The 22,465-nt window shown below is 40.8% G+C and overlaps 1 protein-coding gene across 5 annotated transcripts in view; it reads left to right on the top strand.

Moving 5' to 3' along the window:
* Positions 1 to 3,235: 3,235 nt before the first annotated feature.
* Positions 3,236 to 22,465, top strand: part of LOC139540041 (ankyrin repeat domain-containing protein 27-like) — a 39,593-nt gene continuing 20,363 nt past the window's right edge. For 2 of the 5 annotated variants that reach the window (XM_071343577.1, XM_071343574.1), the window contains exons 1-2: positions 3,239 to 3,387; positions 13,429 to 13,551. In XM_071343577.1, the coding sequence (XP_071199678.1) occupies positions 13,450 to 13,551 (102 nt within the window). In that variant the 5' untranslated portion in view covers positions 3,239 to 3,387; positions 13,429 to 13,449. Of the gene's footprint in view, positions 3,388 to 13,428; positions 13,552 to 22,465 lie in introns of all 5 variants that reach the window. The other 3 variants (XM_071343578.1, XM_071343575.1, XM_071343576.1) reach the window with 3 other exon arrangements.

The following is a 22,465-nucleotide window of genomic DNA, read 5'->3' as shown; positions in this document are numbered from 1 at the left end:
GCCTTAACAGGAAGCCAGTGTAGAGAGGCTAGCACTGGAGTAATATGATCACATTTTTGGGTTCTGGTCAACATTCTTGCAGCCGTATTTAGCACTAACTGAGGTTTATTTAGTGCTTTATCAGGGTAGCCAGAGAGTAGAGCATTGCAGTAGTCTAATCTAGTGGTTACAAATGCATGGATTAGCTTTTCTGCATAATTTTTTGATAAAACGTTTCTGATTGCCTCCCGAGTGGCACAGTGGTCTAAGGCACTGCATCGCAGTGCTTGAGGCGTCACTACAGACCTGGGTTTGATCCCAGGCTGTGTCACAACCGGCCGTGACCGGGAGTCCCATAGAGCGGCACCCAGCGTCGTCCGGGTTAGGGGAGAGTTTGGCCGGGGGGGCTTTACTTGGCTCATTGTGCTCTTGTGACTCCTTGTGGTGGGCCAGGCGCCTGCAGGCTGACTTCGGTTGTCAGTTGAACGGTTTTTCCTCCGACACACTGGTGCTGCTTGCTTCGGGGTCATCGGGCGGGTGTTAAGAAGCACGGTTTGGTGGGTCAAGTGTTGGAGGATGCATAACTCGACCTTTGCCTCTCCCAAGCCCGTTGGGGAGTTGCAGCGATGAGAAACGATCGTAATTGGATCGCAATTGGATATCACGAAATTGGGGAGAAAAATTAAATAAAAACAAAGTTTCAGATTTTTGCAATGTTACGAAGATGTAAAAAAGATGCCCTTGAAATATTCTTGATATGTTCGTCAAAATGGTTAAATAAAAAATCCATGGCCTAGCATTGTGCCACAATGATGAGTATCCTTGTTTTAGATGTGAAATTCCACATATCTTGTGTCATGCACAAAGTTAATGTCCTAACCGACTTGCCAAAACTATAGTTCGTTAACAAGAAATTTGTGGAATGGTTGAAAAGCGAGTTTTAATGACTTCCGACTTCAACTGTACGTGAGAATGCTGTTCGTTGACTATAGCTCAGTGTTCAACACCATAGTGGCCTCAAAGCTCATCACTAAGCTATGGGCCCTGGGACTAAACACCTCCCTCTGTAACTGGATCCTGGACTTCCTGACGGGCTGCCCCCAAGTGGTAAGGGTAAGCAACAACTCATCTGCCACGCTAATCCTCAACAGGGGGCCCCTCAGGGGGTGCGTGCATAGTCCCCTCCTATACTCCCTGTCCACCCACGATTATGTGGCCACGCACAACTCCAACACCATCATTAAGTTTGCCAACGACACAACGGTGGTAGGCCTGATCACTGACAACAATGAGACAGCCTATAGGGAGGAGGTCTGAGACCTGGCAGTGTGGTTCCAGGAAGACAACCTCTCCCTCAACGTGAGCCAGAGAAAGGATCTAATCGTGGACTACAGGAAAAAGAGGGCTGAGCACGCCCCCATTCACATCGACAAGACTGTAGTGGAGCGGGTCGAGAGCTTCAAGTTCCTTGGTGCCCACATCACTAACAAATTATCATGGTCCAAACACACCAAGACAGTCATGAAGAGGGTACAACAACGCCTATTCCCCCCGAGGAGACTGAAAAGATTTGGCATGGGTTCTCAGATCCTCAAAAGGTTTTACAGCTGTACCATCGAGAGCATCCTGACTGGTTGCATCACCACTTGGTATGGGAACTGCTCGGCATCTGACCGCAAAGCGCTACAGAGGGTGGTGCGTAAGGCCCAGTACATCACTGGGGCCAAGCTTCGTGCCATCTAGAACCTCTATACCAGCCAATGTCAATAACACTGCTAAACAGAGTCAAATGGCTACCCTTACTATTTGCATTGACCCCCTTTTTTACCCTGCTGCTACTCGCTGTTTATTGTCAATGCATAGTCACTTTACCCCAACCTACATGTACATATTACCTCAATTACCTCAACTAACCTGTACCCCCACACATTGACTTGGTACCGTTACCCCCTGTATATAGCCTTATTATTATTTTATTGTTACTTTTTTTAAACTTTAGTTTATTTAATTTTATTGTCTTACTTTTTTTTTTAACTTTAGTTTATTACATTATTTATTTACCAAATATTTTCTTACCTTAAAAAAACTGTGACAAAACTCTGACATCACCTACTATGGAAATTACCTTGATAACAGCATTGTCAGCAGTTAAATGCAATAAGAAAACTTTATTTATAAAAAGAAAGGAGGCTGCTAAGGGGAGAACGGCTCATAACAATGGCCAGAACAGAGCAAATGGAATGGCATCAAACAACTGGAAACCATGTGTTTGATGTATTTGAATCCATTCCACCTAATCCGCTAGTCATTACCACGAGCCCGTCCTCCCCAATTAAGGTGCCACCAACCTCCTGTGAATATATTAATATGGTTTTTGAACACTATATTTGTTGCCAAGCATGATTGCTGTACTTTTAGTTTATGGTTGACACAGCTTGTTGGCCATTAGCCAATCTGTGTTTCACAATGAGATCAAAGCATGTGAATGCATCCAAATCCTATACGATTCCACAACTGGTAATTACCACCTTCCCACTTGGTTAGAAATGCAGCATAATACTTCGATAAACAGCCTTTAGCGAAGATAACTGCCACAAAAAAAACGAATCATCAATGAGCTTGCTGCACCTTCAGCTGCAAACTGCTCTAATTTGTTGGTAAAGATAGGAAAACCCCACTACTGAGGAGACACGAAATCCCCCCATTGAACTTTGCCACACCCCACCTAAACAAAATGGGGAAATGTTATGTGAACCAGTTAATTAAGCAAAATCAGAGCTATTTTTGCAATACAGATCAGTGCTATGTTAACCGATGACCAAATTAAGCCTTATCCCTTTAAAGGAGATGGTAGGAAAAAACATATTTTGGAAGGATGAAGACCTGAGGGGAACTACATGTTTGTTGTTTTATCACACGTAAATATAGATCACGTTGTTCTGTAACAATAACTTCTGTATCTACCAAACAAATGCAACACTTCAATCCATTACAACAGTCAGTGGTAGGGTGGGGGGGACAAACCACCTTTGACAATCTTATTCTGCAAATTTATGGTGATCCAAATAGATTTCTCAGGGCAGTCCTATATTATTTTAGGACCACATGTTGACTTGCCGTATACTGTAATTAGATTTCATACACTGCACGGTGGTGTCATCCTTTCCTTTGACGTTTTCACGATCCCTCAGCCCCGACCGACATGTTAGGATTTGCGGGATTGGTTTGCTGCGCCTGATTGGTTGACTAAACCACATTAGCGAATGTTTTCCTCGTCATCAAGTTCGAGAGACCGGTAGTGCTGACAGCCAAACTGGCATCAAATGGTAGACTTTCTTCTGTTTACGGTCAGGCTTTTGAAGAAGTGCAATTTGCAATGCAATTCCGGAGTGTTTAGCAGATAAAGAGGTACGTTATGGACATAGCTATATTGTGTTTGTATGAATGTCCATCCAAGCCAACGTTGCTGTTGTTGTGATAGAAAACGTTAGCTGCTCATCTTTTAGCTAGCTAAGTTAACGTTAGCTAGCTAACTTGCTAGCTAATGTAAGAACACAAATATTTGGCATTGAAACCTCTACCCATGTAGATGTTGCAATCCATTTGCTATATATATATATATATATATATGCTGGGAATGGTCAATGTCGAAATGGCAGAACAGTGACTTGATTGCTACGACTTTAAGTGAAGTGTTCCTCTCGATCCGGGCAGCTGTTATGGATTTCAATGCTGTTTTGCTTGATTCCACTTTCAAAGCAAGCATTTGTTTGACATTGATTGTCACGTACAGCTTACCACACGAAATTGCTACCACATTTCACAATTTTCGTCAATCTTGTTTAGCCATTACCTGGAAGTTCTCAACATGTGGCACTATAGTATCCCTGGGCCACCTGGCCTGTCCGTTGTGACTAGATGGGATACAGCTTTTGACTTTTTGTAGCAGGCTAGGAGAATTCGGTTATGGTTAACTAAAAACAAACGACTTTTGACGTCAATTTAACAAAAGCTGTATTCTTTCTAGCCATGACCAGCCTATCCACAGTGAGGTCTTGGGAAGACTAATAAGAACATAGGCCTAATGATCAATTGCACATGAGTGGGTGCAGAGCAACATGTGACTTGGGCTACTTGTACATCCAAAAATGGTTGAGACCGACATGGAAGTTCCCCCAAGAATGCAGAAAAAAAGTATATGTAGGGGCTGTCATGCTCTGTAGAATTAACTTGGCAATGGAAACTGACATACCGTTTACTCTATACTTGAATATCAAACCAAAGAATGGTAAAATAATACAGTGCTTGCAGGTACAATTCAAACAGTGACCTTAATAAACCTTGAGAGTCTGATACTATTGGGAAGTTATGGACAATTGTGTTAAAGATGTATAGCTCCATATACTACATATAATAGACCAGTTTTTCATTTAGTAGTATTGGCCAAGGAGTCTGTAGCCTGTGTCAAAGGTCACCAGTCTGTCTTGAGAATTCCTAGACCATGAGGTCAGTAGTGTAATCTCTGTTACCCAGAAGTAAAATTCTCTTATCTCATGAAAGTTTGTCACTTCCTGTTTTTATTGCTGGGCGGAATGCAGTAGAGCTCGTCAGCTTGTAGTCCTAAGAACCGGAAATGAGTTACCTCTGGTTCGTTCAGCCATTTCTATGGGGAAATCAAGGCAGTTAACCTTCAACAGCAACGGGCACAGATGGCGTCGATTTTTAAAGCAGCCCCCCGCACCTTTCTGATTCAGAGGGGTTAGGTTAAATGTGGAAGACACATTTAGGTTGAATGCATTCAGTTGAGCAACTGACTAGGTATCTCCCTTTCCCCCCCAAAACATTTGATTTTGTTTTAATGAACAGACAATTTAGACTTTGTGGCTGTGGAATCTAGTGGAAATTGGTTTATCATCTGCACCCGGGCTTGAAAATCACCAGTTCAAGCACTGCCTTCGTCCAATCCTGATTTGTCCAAAAATCTACGACAAAAACCCAAACCAGGAACTGTTGCTGCGCGTAATTACACAATTCTATGTGTACCGTGACAGATTTTTGCCGTTTAATCTTTCAAAGAGAATTGGCCCAAGAGCCCTTATGACTCAAATGTAATTGCATTACAGTAGTTGTTCCACGTCCCTTATTGCCGCGTTAGAGAAATGCACAGATGTTGCCCAAAAAGTGTTTAATCGCAAATATGCCTCGATTGCATATACAAAAGATACACTTAGTGTACGCTGTTTAGCAAAGTTGCACCCGGCTGTATTTTGAGAAGCACTTGCGATCCAGCCGGAAATGTTGAATTGTAGTTTCCAATGGAAATGCGAGCACATAGTGAGAGGATGTGTCGTTGTGAAAACAGCCTGGTTCAACTTTACTAAATTGTGTACAGTAAGTGTATCTTTTGTATTTGAAAGATTCTTTCTCGCTTATATGAGAGGGCTTCCAAAAACTGTATCGCTAGCGAGGATTAACTGTATCAGTCCCAGCAAAAATGGGCTTTTCATTTATCTGACTTTCATTTATCTACATGACCAGCCCATATATTTAGCCTCACAATTAAGTGTTTTACCATTTCTTTTCAGGGCAACCAGGGCTACAAGTAGAACACAAAATGGTGGTTGGAATTCAATACGTCACCAGGGTATTTTAAAAGCCTTTGATAGCACATTTAAGATGGTCATCCACGAAATTTGATTTGTGGGCACATAAAACTATATCCAGTTTTGAAATGTTATCCATGGGATACTGAAGTAGTGATCAGAACTCTAAATTACATTATATCAATTGCAGTTATTTTATTATTCTGTTGGACAAGCACATGACATAGCCCTACTCTGCAATGTCGTTGGGAAACTGGATGGATGTTTTAGATGGTGATGTTGGCTGTATTGATGAATTAAAACGAGAGTGTGACTCTGTAAACATTGCCATGGCTTTGGCAGAGGAAATTATGTTTTTTTTGTTTTTTTTTGTTTAAAGTGCAATTGAATCGGTAAGTTTGAAACCTTGTGTTTGAATTGCGATAATCGTTTATGCTCGTCCTGGAGCCTATCAGTATGTTCAGAGAGGAAGTGAGAGGCACAACTCGGAGGAAAATCTGTCTCCCACCAGCAAGTACCGTCTTTTTTCATTGTTTCGCCCACCAAGCAAGGAGTTTTTGTACGGAGTTCAATGTGTCGAATTTGTTCAACCATAAAATGAATGGCTTATTTGCTAGTTAAGGTTTATTTGATCTAATTGAACTTTCGTAATGCTTAAGTTGTTACGAGTGTACTGATATATAAGTAGAACACTTGACAACCTCATGATAACCTTTTGTCATCAATATTAGATTGATGTACAGCTGGGGTGTCACACTCGCCCCTCCATGGAATGAGTTTATGCTGGTTTTTGTTATTTCCTATCAATGTGTGTCCAATTAAAACCTAGACAACCAAGAAAGGGGAGTTCCTAACTAATCGATGACCTTAATTGATCAATCAAGTACAAGAGAGGAGCGAAAACCTGCAGACACTCATCCCACCGTGGATTCAGTTTGACAGGTGATGGTCTATACAGTGTGACCAAACAGGATGAAAGGCCAGACTGAGAATACTTTATTTCCCATTATCTTGACGAGAACGGACATTTGTATTTATGCTGACAAAGGCCAGATCCCATCACCAACCCACCCATCATGAAATGCCTGCCTTGGCTTTCCTGAAGTGGAAAATGTGCTGCAAGCCGTGCGGTTCACTCCCCACACCTGTGAAGGAAGGTTCCCCCCAAACAGGGCTGTTCAGACCCAGCCGACCGGTCACATGGTTAGATGGCACATTCTTCAGGGTTTCAGGCCAGCAGGCAGCATGCATCTGATACCAAGGAGGCAGCAGCACAGTGAGATGAGGGTGGAGGTGGAGTGGTGCTGCTTCCTTCACACTAAGACAGTTACTGCTTCACTATGAAGCCCGGTCAGACTCCAAAGAGGCTGGTCTAGATGAGCCCTATTCCCAGCTGCTGCTGTGAAGACCCCCTCCCCATGGCATTATCATTCCTAGGATTCGTAAAGATGATGTTGATCTCAGCGTTTCAACGCGTGTTTACGAGGACCAATCAAGTGAGTAGCCTGATGAACCGATCTTAGATGAGACTTGAATGGATTTCATACTCTTTTTGTTCCCCATGTTGGGGATGATGCTCACATGTTTTTATGGTGTTTTCAATGGATTGATTGGAATCTAACATCAGAAGAACATGTGACGACGCAGTGCCTGCCGTATGACCTGGCTAAATCTCATATTTACAAGCATTTCGCTACACCTGCTAAAAACATCTGCTAAATATGTGTATGTGACCAATAACATTTTATTTGAGATAGTTTTTGATTGAAAAGGAGATGAGGCTAACATCTAAACATTTACAGGATTGGAGAACATTTATAACTTGACTCAACAAGCAGAGATGTAGAGCCCCCATACTCAACTGGCGGACCGGGTCCGAACCCAGAACAGGGTCAACACGGGCTGCAGGTCCCGAATTTTGTAATTTTATTTTTCTAATTTACTCGGTCGGGCTTCGACCCCTGGTATCATATAAACAAACATACGCCATGGAAGAATGCATAGAATTGCAGGAAATTAGCTTTAAAACAGAGGGGAAAAATCCCTGCCTCATGCAACAACAAAAAATAATTGGCGGAAATTGACTTTAAAACTGCAACATTTTCTCTCCGCCAACAAGATGGTTGTGAAGTGGGGATTTGTTACTACGCCGATAAATGTCATTATCCATCCGGGACTTTGTCACCAAGGAAATTTGTGTGACCAGACCTTCTCAAATGATACTTGAGTACCCCTGATGTACAAGACAGTGCACACAAAATGTGTTGTTTATGCACAACCATGTCCAAGTGTCCTCTACAAAGCTACCATCTGCCCTCTTAGCACTCTTAGCTTTTGATACCTCAGAGACCAACAAGACAATCTCCTCTTCTATTAGGCCTATTCAACCAGTAATGAGACTGACCTCGAAAGAAAAGTCACACCTCACTGTTTATTTTTAAACATTTTATTTAACTAGGCAAGTCCGTTAAAACTTCTTGCGACTACAGGGGGTGCTGTTCCGAATTAGCATTTTGTCGTCTCCAAATTAAACTGCCTAGTACTCTATTCTTGCTCGTACAATATGCATATTATTAATTATATTGGATAGAAAACACCTTCTAGTTTCATACAACGTTGAAATTATGTCTGTGGGTGACCCAGAACTCTTTCTACAGCGAAATCCATGACAGACAGTGAAAGGTCTGAGAGCGAAGCTCTGGTTTCAGATCAGTTTTTAAGGTCTCTGTCTATCCTATGGAACGACACGAACTGCACCCGCCTTCCCCTGGATGTCAGTAACCAATGAGAAGTGGAATGGGCCTTCTAGGTAGCTCTCAGAGGTTATAAAAGACCAAGGAGTGAGAGTAGCCCCCCTTTCGACGCTCGCCCTTACGCAGGATGGGACCTCCGGATGCCATTTTCACAGGCTCGGTTATCAACTTGAAATGTATCCGTCTGTAATTTAATTCGATATAGGACTTAGAAACATCATAAGGTAGTTAATTTAAACCGTTTTATAGCAATTTATATCCGTTTAGTGCGATTTTGATGCATTTCTATGTGAAGCACCGGGCACATTTCGGGGTCCTGGTTGAACGTTAGCGGGCATTTAGACGGACAAAGGACATCTTTCGACCAAAAGAAGATTATACCCAAGAAAGAATACATTGCCCAAGAATCCGATGGAAAATCACCTCATAGTAAGTAATATTTAATATGATAAATCGTTGTTCTGTCGAAATATTTTAAACGCATATTTCGCCATTTTGTTTTCTATCCCTTCGCTTGGCGAACCCTGTATTGCACAGTAAGGATAATTTTAGAAATGTAAATCAGCGATTGCATTAAGAACTAATTTGTCTTTCGATTCCTGTCAACCCTGTATTTTTTAGTCAAGTATATGATTAGCTTTCAATTAAACTAGATCACTCTGATAGATGACGTCAGACATATTGAGGCTTGATTTCCTAGTATTTTTATTGTGTAACCACGGTTTTGTATGGCTAAATATGCACCTTTTCGAACAAACTGTATATGTATGTTGTAAAATGATGTTACAGGAGTGTCATCGGAAGAATTCTGAGAAGGTTAGTGAAAAAATTAATATCTTTTGGCGGTGATTACGTTATAGCGCTCTTTGGCTGGAATCGATGCTCTGGTAACGTTTTCACATGTGGTATGCTAACTTATCGATTTATTGTGTTTTCGCTGAAAAACGCTTAGAAAATCTGAAATATGGTCTGAAATCACAAGAACTGGGTCTTTCCATTGCTATGCTTTGTCTATTTTTATGAAATGTTTTATGATGAGTAAATTGGTCATACACGTTGCTCTATCTAGTAATTCTAGTCGATTTGTGATGGTCGGTGCAATTGTAAACTGTGATTTCTACCTGAAATATGCACTTTTTTCTAACAAAAACTATCCTATACCATGAATATGTTATCAGACTGTCATCTGATGTTTTTTTTTATAGGTTATTGGCTATCAATATCTTAGTTGAGCCGAATTGGTGATAGCACCTGAAGGAGTAAGAAACTGATGGAGTTAGAATAGTGGTGTATTTTGCTAACGTGTTTAGCTAATAGATTTACATATTTTGTCTTCCCTGTAAAACATTTTAAAAATCTGAAATGGTGGCTTTATTCACAAGATCTGTATCTTTCATCTGGTGTCTTGGACTTGTGATTTAATGATATTTAGATGCTACTATCTACTTGTGAAGCTATGCTAGCTATGCTAATCAGTGTGTGGGGGGTGGGGGGTGCTCCCGGATCCGGGATTGATACTCGTGAAAGGTTAAGAACAAATGTATTATTTACAATGATGGCCTACCGGGAAGAACAACAGATTTTTACCTTGTCAGCTCGGGGATTCGATCCAGCAACCTTTCTGTTACTGGCCCAACGCTCTAACCACTAGGCTACCTGCCGCTCCAACAACCTGTTAGTTAGATCATTCCTGTGTGTCTTTGTGGGCGACTGACTGCTTCATTGAAATTTGATGTCTGTGACAAGGTCTCCCAAGCAAGTCATACAGAGGCAGAATCTTACGCCCTGCCTTGTGGATCATGCAATTATGTGGTGAACTAACTTTTAGTAATTTAATTTCCGAGAACGTTAACAAGCTCAGCTGAGAGGCAGCTGGCTGGCGGAATGAGGGAGGTGAAAAGTGTCCCTGGAGAGAGACAATCTTCCTGTTGTTCCTGCTGTGGTTTAAGATGCCTCAGGAAAGAGGAGAGCGAGCTTCTGGACCTAGCTGTTTCTGTCTCTGCTTCTTTGTCCTCTTCAAGTAAAGTAGGCCTAAGCCTTGACCAAGACAGGCTCCTGCCCTATGGGCTGCTCTATCTCCTGTTTCTGTAGCGTGAGGCAGCTTGATGGACACGTAGGCTACACCCCACACACCACATTTTAATTGTTGCTAGGGTGCCAGTGGAAAAAATGTTCGCTGGTCAGATTAGTTTCTGGTTCACAATTATTCTTTATATCAAGATTATTTTTTCAAACAGCAATGGGTATGCAACAATGGGTATGCGAACCAGGTATTCAAAAAGTATGACGTCTTGGTTGAATCTTCGGGTTGCGCAATTGTCATCATGCACTGTTTGAATCAACATTTCTAAAGACTTTCCCAAAATACCTTCCCAATTAACTGTAGACTGCAAAGTAGGTCTACCTGGCAGAATGAAATCATGATGATTTGTATCAATCGCGGGGCATTTGTTTAGCAAACTATGCCATCACATGTAGCCTACACTGTACATTGTACAGTACAAACAACGGTCTCTTGCTAGGCGCGCAATTGAATTAAAGGTCAACTAAAGACCTCAAAAGTGGTCTCCTGATGTGGTTTAAGAATTGTTCTGGACTGAGAGCAACAAGTGTGATTTTCAGTAAAAACCTGAGAACTCGGAAACCTGGAAAAACAAAACACGGGCCCTACTGTACTACTGACTGTTCAAAATCGTTAAATATATTACAGCCTTTTTTTCTCCAAATAATCAATGTAAATGTCATATTGTCAAGTTAAAATGTCATTGTTTGTGTATGGAGGGTTGATCATTGTAGGAAAATGAACGGTAACATCCGCTTTCCCTGGCCTTTATTCTTTTGAATGCGCACAAGTAGCTTTCAGATGGCACTGGACCGGTGTGCCACTTGCAAATTTACCTGAATGTCAAGCCTTGCAGGGGCATGCTAATTTAAAAGATGGCTAGTCATTATTAGTCTGGTTCTGTATGGATTGCAGGTACTTTGTGGGGCACAGGTCAGGTCACTAAACATTTGTGCAAACAAATCATGTGCTGGTGCCATCAACACTAGTCTGTCCACTTGGCAGACACTATTGATATTGAAACCCCTCTTAGCCAACCAGCAGTTTAGTCCTAATCTACTTCATGTCAACAACTCTAATATGTGACCGACCGGCTCGATTCAGTCTTATCTAGCGAATAATGTAATTGTTTTTTACATTGGATAAAAGTAGAGACTCAGAGCTAGAAAATGGTATATCATGCACTACAGTTGAGGAACAATTGGAAAGTAATTCTGCTTTGAAAGTTGATAAACTTGTAACTTCACTTTTGAGAAAATGGCCCTTGAATCTTTTGGTACACCTACTGGAGAGCTCTTCTTTGTCTACACTCATTCAGCATCGTTCACACCCTCTTAAGCCTTAGCCGCACCCATCTCTTTAAGGATTCACATGTGAGGCCGTGTTCTAAACAACCAAAGATTTCAAGACTAAAGGCTGGTTTATACTGCGTCTATCGACAGTTGTCGCAGTGACATCATGAACATTCTATTGTCGTCCAACATCAAACTTGTCGTTATTAAATAGTATAAACACAAAAACTACAGACTGCACGACATCAGCAGCCTGGTGGTCCAAAACAGTATAACTAGTGTATTTTAACACCAATAAACCCACCTGTTTTTAAAAATGAATTTAGGATGTCAATCTAGTTAACCAGGCAACTAAAAGCAACGTTATCAACAATGTTATGATTTGTTTCTAGCTTGTTAACTAGCTAGCTAATGTTAAGTTAGCTGGCTAGCCAGTTCAAATATTAACCATATAATATAGCTGACAACGTCTTCACTTTAGCTCATTTGTCTTCATTATTACAGGAAAATAAACTCACAACAAGATGATTATTTACAAGTTAATGGCGAGCTAATTACAGAAAATAGCTTACAATTGTGAGTGTGACGAAATAAAAGCAGGGTATTCTACCAGAGAATTTTAGAACTTGGACACTGTCTCGTTGGCCTAACGTTATATCCTAATTTGACTTTGGTCCAGGCCGTGTTCATCACATTACCGTCTCTGGTAAACACAAACTATATCAAATAAAATATACGTTTATTTGTCACATGCACATAATACAGAAGATGTAGTGTACATGTTTACATTAGGCTATAACTAGCAATGCAAATGGCTCTGAGATACGAATAATATGAGTACACAGATCATGCACGTAACGTTAGCTAGCTAGCGAGCCAGCCAACTGACGTTAGCTAGTACACTTTATCTTGAAATGAGAACTACTTTTTGACAATTAGAAATGTATTATATCTGAAAGTGTAGCAAGCTAGACTATCTTACCTGTATACATGGATGGACGCTTCTCCCACTCTGTCACGGTTGCCATGGTTTCCCTTTCCTTTCCTTTAGTTTGAAGATGTAATCCGGAGACAGGTGTTTTCTACAACAGCCTATGTGTTCTCTTTTTGACTATTTGCAAACAAACGTCAGAATTTTCTCCATCTCCTCAGCTATCATACTTTATTTCCACTGATTTCAAAACTCGGTCCTCCAGAATGTGGAGAGCAACACTCAGCCAGTTCTACTTTGTGATATTTTTCCAAAAAGCTGTGTTAGAAAGGATTACCTACACATACTGACCAGCTCATGTTATAGACAAAAGCTTGCTACATGGCAGACCAATCATCTCTCGGCATATCTCAGCCAATCATGGCATGGCTAGACGGGAAGGTTCCTGCCTGTTTCCGGGGTTAAACCAACTATGCTTCTATTTTAACAATTGTATTTGTATTTACAGATGGCATACATGTTTGTTATTAAGGAACATGAAAGTTCACATGTTCCAGAATACTTTTCTGCCCCAAAATGTATTTTGATAAAAATTAAAACATTTACGCTCAAATGGCTCTCCTGTGAAGTAGTGACACGCGACATACGCTTAGTTTCCTGAAACGAGTCCCATATGGTCACTGTCCAGGGCTGAATCTCTGGTCCTTTTGGAGGAACATGAATGCATGTTTTGTCAGCTGAAGTTCCTGGTATGGAATCCTTCCCTCCCACCACATATTTACTGTAAACTGTCCTCTCTTCCTCCCAGGAGCCAGAGATCCAGTTCCTTATGGCTCTGTATGATGAGAACCTCCAGAACAACCCTTTTTATCTGGCGCTGGAGAAGCAGCGACCCGACCTGTGCAGCAGAGTGGCAGAGCTCCATGGCATCGTGAGTGACTGACAGCTATGGCTGTGGGCCTACATATAGTGCTCAGCCTTTTACATTATGTACAGTGGGGAGAACAAGTATTTGATACACTGCCGATTTTGCAGGTTTTCCTACTTACAAAGCATGTAGAGGTCGGTAATTTTTATCATAGGTACACTTCAACTGTGAGAGACGGAATCTAAAACAAAAATCCAGAAAATCACATTGTATGATTTTTAAATAATTAATTTGCATTTTATTGCATGACATAAGTATTTGATCACCTACCAACCAGTAAGAATTCCGGCTCTCACAGACCTGTTAGTTTTTCTTTAAGAAGCCCTCCTGTTCTCCACTCATTACCTGTATTAACTGCACCTGTTTGAACTCGTTACCTGTATAAAAGACACCTGTCCACACACTCAATCAAACAGATTCCAACCTCTCCACAATGGCCAAGACCAGAGAGCTGTGTAAGGACATCAGGGATAAAATTGTAGACCTGCACAAGGCTGGGATGGGCTACAGGACAATAGGCAAGCAGCTTGGTGAGAAGGAAACAACTGTTGGCGCAATTATTAGAAAATGGAAGAAGTTCAAGATGACGGTCAATCACCCTCGGTCTGGGGCTCCATGCAAGATTTCACCTCGTGGGGCATCAATGATCATGAGGAAGGTGAGGGATCAGCCCAGAACTACACGGCAGGACCTGGTCAATGACCTGAAGAGAGCTGGGACCACAGTCTCAAAGAAAACCATTAGTAACACTACGCCGTCATAAATTAAAATCCTGCAGCGCACGCAAGGTCCCCCTGCTTAAGCCAGTGCATGTCCAGGCCTGTCTGAAGTTTGCCAATGACCATCTGGATGATCCAGAGGAGGAATGGGAGAAGGTCATGTGGTCTGATGAGACAAAAATAGAGCTTTTTGGTCTAACTCCACTCGCCGTGTTTGGAGGAAGAAGAAGTATGAGTACAACCCCAAGAACACCATCCCAACCGTGAAGCATGGAGGTGGAAACATCATTCTTTGGGGATGCTTTTCTGCAAAGGGGACAGGACGACTGCACCGTATTGAGGGGAGGATGGATGGGGCCATGTATCGCGAGATCTTGGCCAACAACCTCCTTCCCTCAGTAAGAGCATTGAAGATGGGTCGTGGCTGGGTCTTCCAGCATGACAACGACACGAAGCACACAGCCATGGCAACTAAGGAGTGGCTCCGTAAGAAGCATCTCAAGGTCCTGGAGTGGCCTAGCCAGTCTCCAGACCTGAACCCAATAGAAAATCTTTGGAGGGAGCTGAAAGTCCGTATTGCCCAGCGACAGCCCCGAAACCTGAAGGATCTGGAGAAGATCTGTAGGGAGGAGTGGGCCAAAATCCCTGCTGCAGTGTGTGCAAACCTAGTCAAGAACTACAGGAAACGTATGATCTCTGTAATTGCAAACAAAGGTTTCTGTACCAAATATTAAGTTCTGCTTTTCTGATGTATCAAATACTTATGTCATGCAATAAAATGCAAATTAATTACTTAAAAATCATACAATGTGATTTTCTGGATTTTTGTTTTAGATTCCGTCTCTCATAGTTGAAGTGTACCTATGATAAAAATTACAGACCTCTACATGCTTTGTAAGTAGGAAAACCTGCAAAATCGGCAGTGTATCAAATACTTGTTCTCCCCACTGTATGTATTAGGGACTAGGCTCAGCAGAATAGTAGCATGTTCAGGCAAGCAGTGGGGATGTGGCAGGTGGGGTGGAGCCCCACCAATATCTAGGAAATGTGCATGCAATTCTGTTATTTCCTGTCACAACAGTATATCATCAGTAAATAATAACATTTAAAACATTTGATTGATCTAATAAAGCACATGTGGTTGCTTTCCCATTGTATTGTTGTTTTGGTACATTTTCGTTGAAATAAGACAGCTCCCAAATGCAGCTGTTTCAGCCTCACTCTTTGCTTTCTGTGGTGGAGGGGCAGACAGAAAATTAATTACAGAGTGTAGATGTCATTGATTTTCTGTGGTTGCGCGTGATTGTCTCAGCACCCGCTGGGTGAGCTAGCCAGCAAAAGTCCATCTTCGGTGCTTCATTGATTAATCGGCATGGCCGATTTAATTAGGGCTGATTTCAAGTTTTCATAACAATCGGTAATCGGCCTTTTTGGATGCCAATTATGGCCGATTACATTGCAATCCACGAGGAGACTGCGTGGCAGGCTGACCACCTGTTACGCGAGTGCAGCATCAAAAGGACCTTGTGGCTGCAAAGAGCCAAGGTAAGTTACTCGCTAGCATTAAACTTATCTTATAAAAAAACAATCAATCTTCACATAATCACTCGTTAACTACACATGGTTGATGATATTACTAGGTTAACTAGCTTGTCCTGCGTTGCATATAATCAAAGCGGTGCCTGTTAATGAATTTTAATTAAAAAGTAATTGGCCACAGATAAGTCAAGGTCTTATGTCTAAGATTAAGGACTTTGATTGGACTGTCAACTTCATAGCTGGCTAGTTGTTTACCATTGTCAGGTTCCAATTCTCAGAGTAAAAAAACTCTACAGACACTATGAAAGTTTAACTAAGTTTATTCTTCCCAGAGGGTCAATACAGCTACATTCAGACAAAAACCTTTTCACACAAGCACTGATATTTAACCCTTTCTCCTAGGCTGAGTGTCCTCCTCCACATCTGTACAAACATTGCATCTTTACTGCTAGGCAGGACACTAAGTGATACGGGCCATAAACTTTTGTCTCCCTTAACATGACCTGATCTCGACCCCCCCCCCCCATCACTAATCCATGGCTCTCTCCCCTTATCAATGCCTGCCACATGTGATCGCTTCCCTGCACTCAATATTTCAATAGGATACCTGATATAATGTAAACGTTATACATTACCCTCTCGCCCTCAGTGACATGAATAAGTATATTTCATATTCTTAGAACCCAACATCATGCACTGTTAGCACATCTTCAAGATAGGTAGATTAGCTAGCTGAAACATGTCGACAAGCTTGCTATCTCCTAGCAAATAATTGTCAAACTTAGCGTTATGAAGGAAATGCAGAGAGAAACTCTTGGTTGGGCGGTATACTGTATCCCGGGTATTTCGAAATACCATCAGTATGAGTTTCCAATACAATTTTAGTGTTGGTTATACTTTTTAATATTAGTTATTTTATTTTATAGATACCTGCAGTCAACGTGTGCACTAGGTAATAGATAAAGCAGATTGTGTTCATAATTTTGCCTGTTAGATTATTTCTTATTATGACGCTTACTAGTTTCCCAAAACAGCTGTTTGAGCCAGTCACGTGTGTTTGTTTACAAAAAGCATTCCTCTAACTTGGTGAGGTGATCAAGTTACAGTTGTATGAAATTCACTACTGTTTGCCAGCTATACAGCACCAGTCAACAGTTTGGACACGCCTACTCATTCTGTTTTATTTTTATTTTTACTATTTTCTACATTGTAGAATAATAGCGAAGACATCAAAACTATGAAAACACACATGGAATCATGTAGTAAGCAAAAAGTGTTAAACAAATCAAAATATATTTGAGATTCTTCAAAGTAGCTACCCTTTGCCTTGACAGCTTTGTACACTCTTGGCATTCTCTCAACCAGTTTCATGAGGAATGCTTTTCCAACAGTTTTGAAGTAGTTCCCACATGCTGAGCACTTGTTGGCTGCCTTTCCTTCACTCTACTATCCAACTCATCCCAAACCATCTCAATTGGGTTGAGGTCGGTTGATTGTGGAGGCCAGGTCATCTGATGAAGCACTCCATCACTGTCCTTCTTGGTCAAATAGCCCTTACACAGCCTGGAGGTGTGTTGGGTCATTGTCCTGTTGAAAAACAAACGATAGTCCCACTAAGCACAAACCAGATGGGATGATATATCGCTGTAGAATGCTGTGGTAGCCATGCTGGTTAAGTGTTGTGGTTTTACAGACGTGTTTAATATGTTTTATGTACACAATTTATTTGAATATTTATGAAATGCATATTGTTATATTTGGTAGCACTTATTTATTTTCCCTCGACTCCAACCCCATTCGATGCGTTGGAACGGATGTGGGTGGGGCTAGAAAAAGTGTGCCAATTTAAAAAAGACTCACAAAAGCTCTGACGAAGGCCGTGAGGCCGATACGTAAAGCTTGTTAAAGGGCAGTGATACTATCGAGCAGTGTGCGGGTTTCTTATTTTTTCTCATTTTTTTCATACTATAAAATAATGCCATGGAATTCTAAGCAAATCTTGTCTGCTAAATGAACTAGTGTTGCCCACAGCCATATGACATAGCCAGATCACAGCCTAACATAAGGACAACTCAGTATAGCATTCTGTTAATCTGAAATGGACTACATTTTCTTTATATCATGTTTCTTTAGACCTGTTTTTGAAAATAAATAATGGATTTATTGTGATGGTGTAGGCTGTATTAAATGGATTTATTAGACTTTTTAAAATGATTATGTTCAGTGGGTGTGTAGAAGCCAGGAGATGCTAAATGTGTTTGTTAATTAACGGTCAATTACTGTGAGACCGGCAGTTATTTGCTTGACAATCACCAGCTGACAATGTTAGGGCTGTGGTGGTCATATCTACTGCTCAGATTTTTTTATATCAATACTTAAAAAAACATATTCCTTTGCAACATTAACCTGTTAAAAACAGTTCTGTAGCAAGGAGGGTTGTAGTAGGCTATATGCCCAATACATTATCACTGCAGATTGGCTGTGCTTGAATTGCCCTGCCAATGTTCTTTTCAGAACATTTTGAAATATTTCAACATGTTAGTTATATGATCACGTGTATAATGGATCATTTGTTGTATAACTTTTGAGGCACAGCTGAGTGAGCATAATCATATCAAAATCAAATTTATTTATATAGCCCTTTTTACATCAGCTGATATTCAAAGTGCTGTACAGAAACCCAGCCTAAAACCCCAAACAGCAAGCAATGCAGGTGTAGAAGCACGGTGGCTAGGAAAAACTCCCTAGAAAGGTCAAAACCTAGAGAGGAACCAGGCTATGAGGGGTGGCCAGTCCTTTTCTGGCTGTGCCGGGTGGAGATTATAACAGAACATGGCCAAGATGTTCATAAATAGCATTATAAATATTCACTTACCTTTGATCTTCATCAGAATGCACTCCCAGGAATCCCAGTTCCACAATAAATGTTTGTTTTGTTCGATAAAGTCCATTTATGTCCAAGTACTTCCTTTTCGTTCGCGTATTTAGTCAAGTAATCCGTAATTGTTAGCACAGCTAAGAACTGTTGTGCTGATTTTAAAGAAGCAATAAAACTGGCCTTTAGACTAGTTGAGTATTTGTGGGTTCAATTACAGGCTCAAAATGGCAAGAAACAAAGAACTTTCTTCTGAAACTCGTCAGTCTATTCTTGTTCTGAGAAATTAAGGCTATTCCATGCGAGAAATTTCCAAGAAACTGAAGATCTCGTACAACTCTGTGTACTACTCCCTTCACAGAACAGTGCAAACTGGCTCTAACCAGAATAGGAAGATGAGTGTGAGGCCCCGGTGCACAACTGAGCAAGAGGACAAGTACATTAGAGTGTCTAGTTTGAGAAACAGATGCCTCACAAGTCCTCAACTGTCAACTTCATTAAATAGTACCCGCACAACACCAGTCTCAACGTCAACAGTGAAGAAGCAACTCCGGGATGCTGGCCTTCTAGGCTGAGTTCCTTTGTCCAGTGTCTGTGTTCTTTTGCTTAATCTTTTCTTTTTATTGGCCAGTCTGAGATATGGCTTTTTCTTTGCAACTCTGCCTAGAATGCCAGCATCCCGGAGTCGCCTCTTCACTGTTGACATTGAGACTGGTGTTTTGCGGGTACTATTTAATGAAGCTGCCAGTTGAGGACTTATGAGGTGTCTGCTTCTCAAACTAGACACTCTAATGTACTTGTCCTCTCTAGTGGACTGACAAGATATGTTACACGTGCGGAAAATAGAGAGGGGAAAAAGGGACATTTATCATACATTTGGAAACAACGCTCACAGTAACCATATACCTTACACAAGTTGCCACCCGTTTTGGTAAGAAATGCAATGTATTAATGCGTAGATGGCTTTGTTCGTCGTCTCTGTTGAAACCAATCAATCCTTGTATGGGGAATGGCTCGATTAGTGGACAACCAGAGCCTTACACCCGAGGTCACAATGTCCTTCGTAGTTATCTTGGTCTTGTGTTAAAATAGAACAGATCTTCAGATGCACCAATGGTTGTCTGAGATGGGATTTCTTTCCTTCCCACCTTGTGTCTTTAATCAAAGTTCTAGGACCACTTTACATGCCCAGCTGCAGACTGGCAATGTTATGGTCTAGTCTTTATCTTCACCTTGTGTGGATATTCCAGTTTCTAACCATTTCAACGTGTGGACCACACTCTCACATCTTTTAGCTCACGCTTCACGTTTGCTGGTCTGCATGTTAATTCTTAGCGAGTCCTTTTAAGCACTCTGGCCGAAAAGGGCGGTTCCATCACACTGACACGCTCTTCTGACCTCATTCGGTGTGTGTCGCTTAGTTTTCATGTCCTTTGCACATAACTATGTTCTTGTTAGGAATGTGATTTCAGTTTTCTATCTTAACCTGTTATGGCTGCAGCCCGGTGTCGGTACACTTATGACAACAGCCAGCTCAAGTGCAGGGCGAGAAATTCAAAAGATATTTTTTAGAAATATTTAACTTTCACACATTAATAAGTCCAATACAGCAAATGAAAGATACACATCTTGTGAATCCAGCCAACATGTCTGATGTTTTACAGCGAAAACACCACGTATATTTATGTTAGCTCACCACCAAATACAAAAAAGCACAGACATTTTTCACAGCACAGGTAGCTTGCACAAAACCAACCTAACTAACCAAGAAACAACTTCATCAGATGACAGTCTTATAACAAGTTATACAATAAATCGATGTTTTGTTCGAAAAATGTGCATATTTGAGGTATAAATCATAGTTTTACATTGCAGCTACAATCGGAAATAGCACCGAAGCAGCTAGAACAATTACAGAGACCAAATTGAAATACCTAAATACTCATCATAAAACATTTATGAAAAATACATGGTGTATATTCTTGTGAATCCAGCCAATATTTCAGATTCTTTAAGTGTTTTACAGCGAAAACACAATATAGCATTATATTAGCTTATTACAATAGCCAAAAACACAACAGCATTGATTCAAGCCAACAGTAGCGATAACGAATAAACCAGCAAAAGATATGAATTTTTTCACTAACCTTCTCAAAATTCATCAGATGACAGTCCTATAACATCATATTACACAATACATATATTGTTTGTTCGAAAATGTGCATAGTTAGCGGCACAAATCGTGGTTATACAATGTGAATACTAGGCAAAATGCAATAACAATGTCCGGAGAAATCTTGGAGAGGCACCTAATCTAATCAAATAACTATTCATAAACGTTACTAAAAAATACATGTTGGACAGCAAATTAAAGATAGCTTAGTTCTTAATGCAATCGCCGTGTTAGAATTCTAAAAATAACTTCAGTACGACATCCAGCTTACGTTATTGCGAGAGAGCGCCCAAAATCAAAGCGGAAAACACAATGACACATTTTCCACAGAAATAGGAAATAACATCATAAATGGGTCTTACTTTTGCTGATCTTCCATCAGAATGTTGTACAAGTGGTCCTTTGTCCAGAACAATCGTTGTTTGGATTTAGAATGTCATTTTTCCCTCTCGAATGAGCAAGCAAAACTTGCCAAGTGGCGCGAAGCTGTCCATCGTGAACAAACGCAAAGAACGGAACACGCCAAAACTCCCGAAAAAAATTCAATAATCTGATTAAACTATATTGAAAAAACATACTTTACGATGATATTGTCACATTTATCAAATAAAATCAAAGCCGGAGATAGTAGCCGTCTATAACGACAGCTTTTCAGAAGGCAATCCCCGGTTCCTTCTCGCGCCTTCCTGAAAACAGGAAATTGGTGTCACGTCATGCCAAGAGCTCTTATTCGACCTCAGATCAACTATACACTCCATTTCTTCTCTCACTGCCTATTGACATCTAGTGGAAGGCGTATGAAGTGCATGTATACTAATAGATTTCAAGCAAAAGATTAGGTAGGCCCTGGAACAGAGCCTCGATTTGAGATTTTTCACTTTCTGACAGGAAGTTTGCTGCAAAATGAGTTCTGTTTTACTCACAGATATAATTCAAACGGTTTTAGAAACCGGAGAGTGTTTTCTATCCAATAGTAATAATAATATGCATATTGTACGAGCAAGAATTGAGTACGAGGCCGTTTGAAATGGGCACCTTTCATCCAAGTTACTCAATACTGCCCCTGCAGCCCAAAGAAGTTAACAAAAAAATTTAATTGTTCATATTTCCTACTCAATGTAAAGGATGTAAACTTGAAGAGCTTTCACACTGTCAAGTTACAGTATTTTTGTTATACCGTTTTTAATGACATCACAAACTGGAAGAACAATTTGACATGATTATTCTTTAGATCCCCACTGACCATTCCTATCTTAGAAATATTGTTCCAATATTCACTTTTTGACATTTAGAGTTTTTGGGTTCTCAGCTGCATAAGATTTACGTGGGAGAGCGGGGGGTCTGGCTGTCAGCCATTTTCCAAGCTGATCGGAGGCCTTGGAGTCATGACAGTATGGAAGCTGAAGCCTAACTGTTGTTGTTGATTAGTTTACTCCAATTATGGGAGGGATGGTAGGGTTAGGGGAAAATAATAAAGGAAGATGTATATATTTTTTAAATACATTTATATATATTTTTTTGTTGTTGGAAAAAAAAAACACTGCCTTCCTGGAACTATGGCTGCTGAATCAAGTGCGTCTACCGCCAACAGAACAAAACTAATAAAGATAA

This window comes from Salvelinus alpinus, chromosome 15 (genome assembly GCF_045679555.1).
Source record: "Salvelinus alpinus chromosome 15, SLU_Salpinus.1, whole genome shotgun sequence".
Lineage (NCBI taxonomy): Eukaryota > Metazoa > Chordata > Actinopteri > Salmoniformes > Salmonidae > Salvelinus > Salvelinus alpinus.
This window is presented reverse-complemented; position numbering and strand designations above follow the sequence as displayed.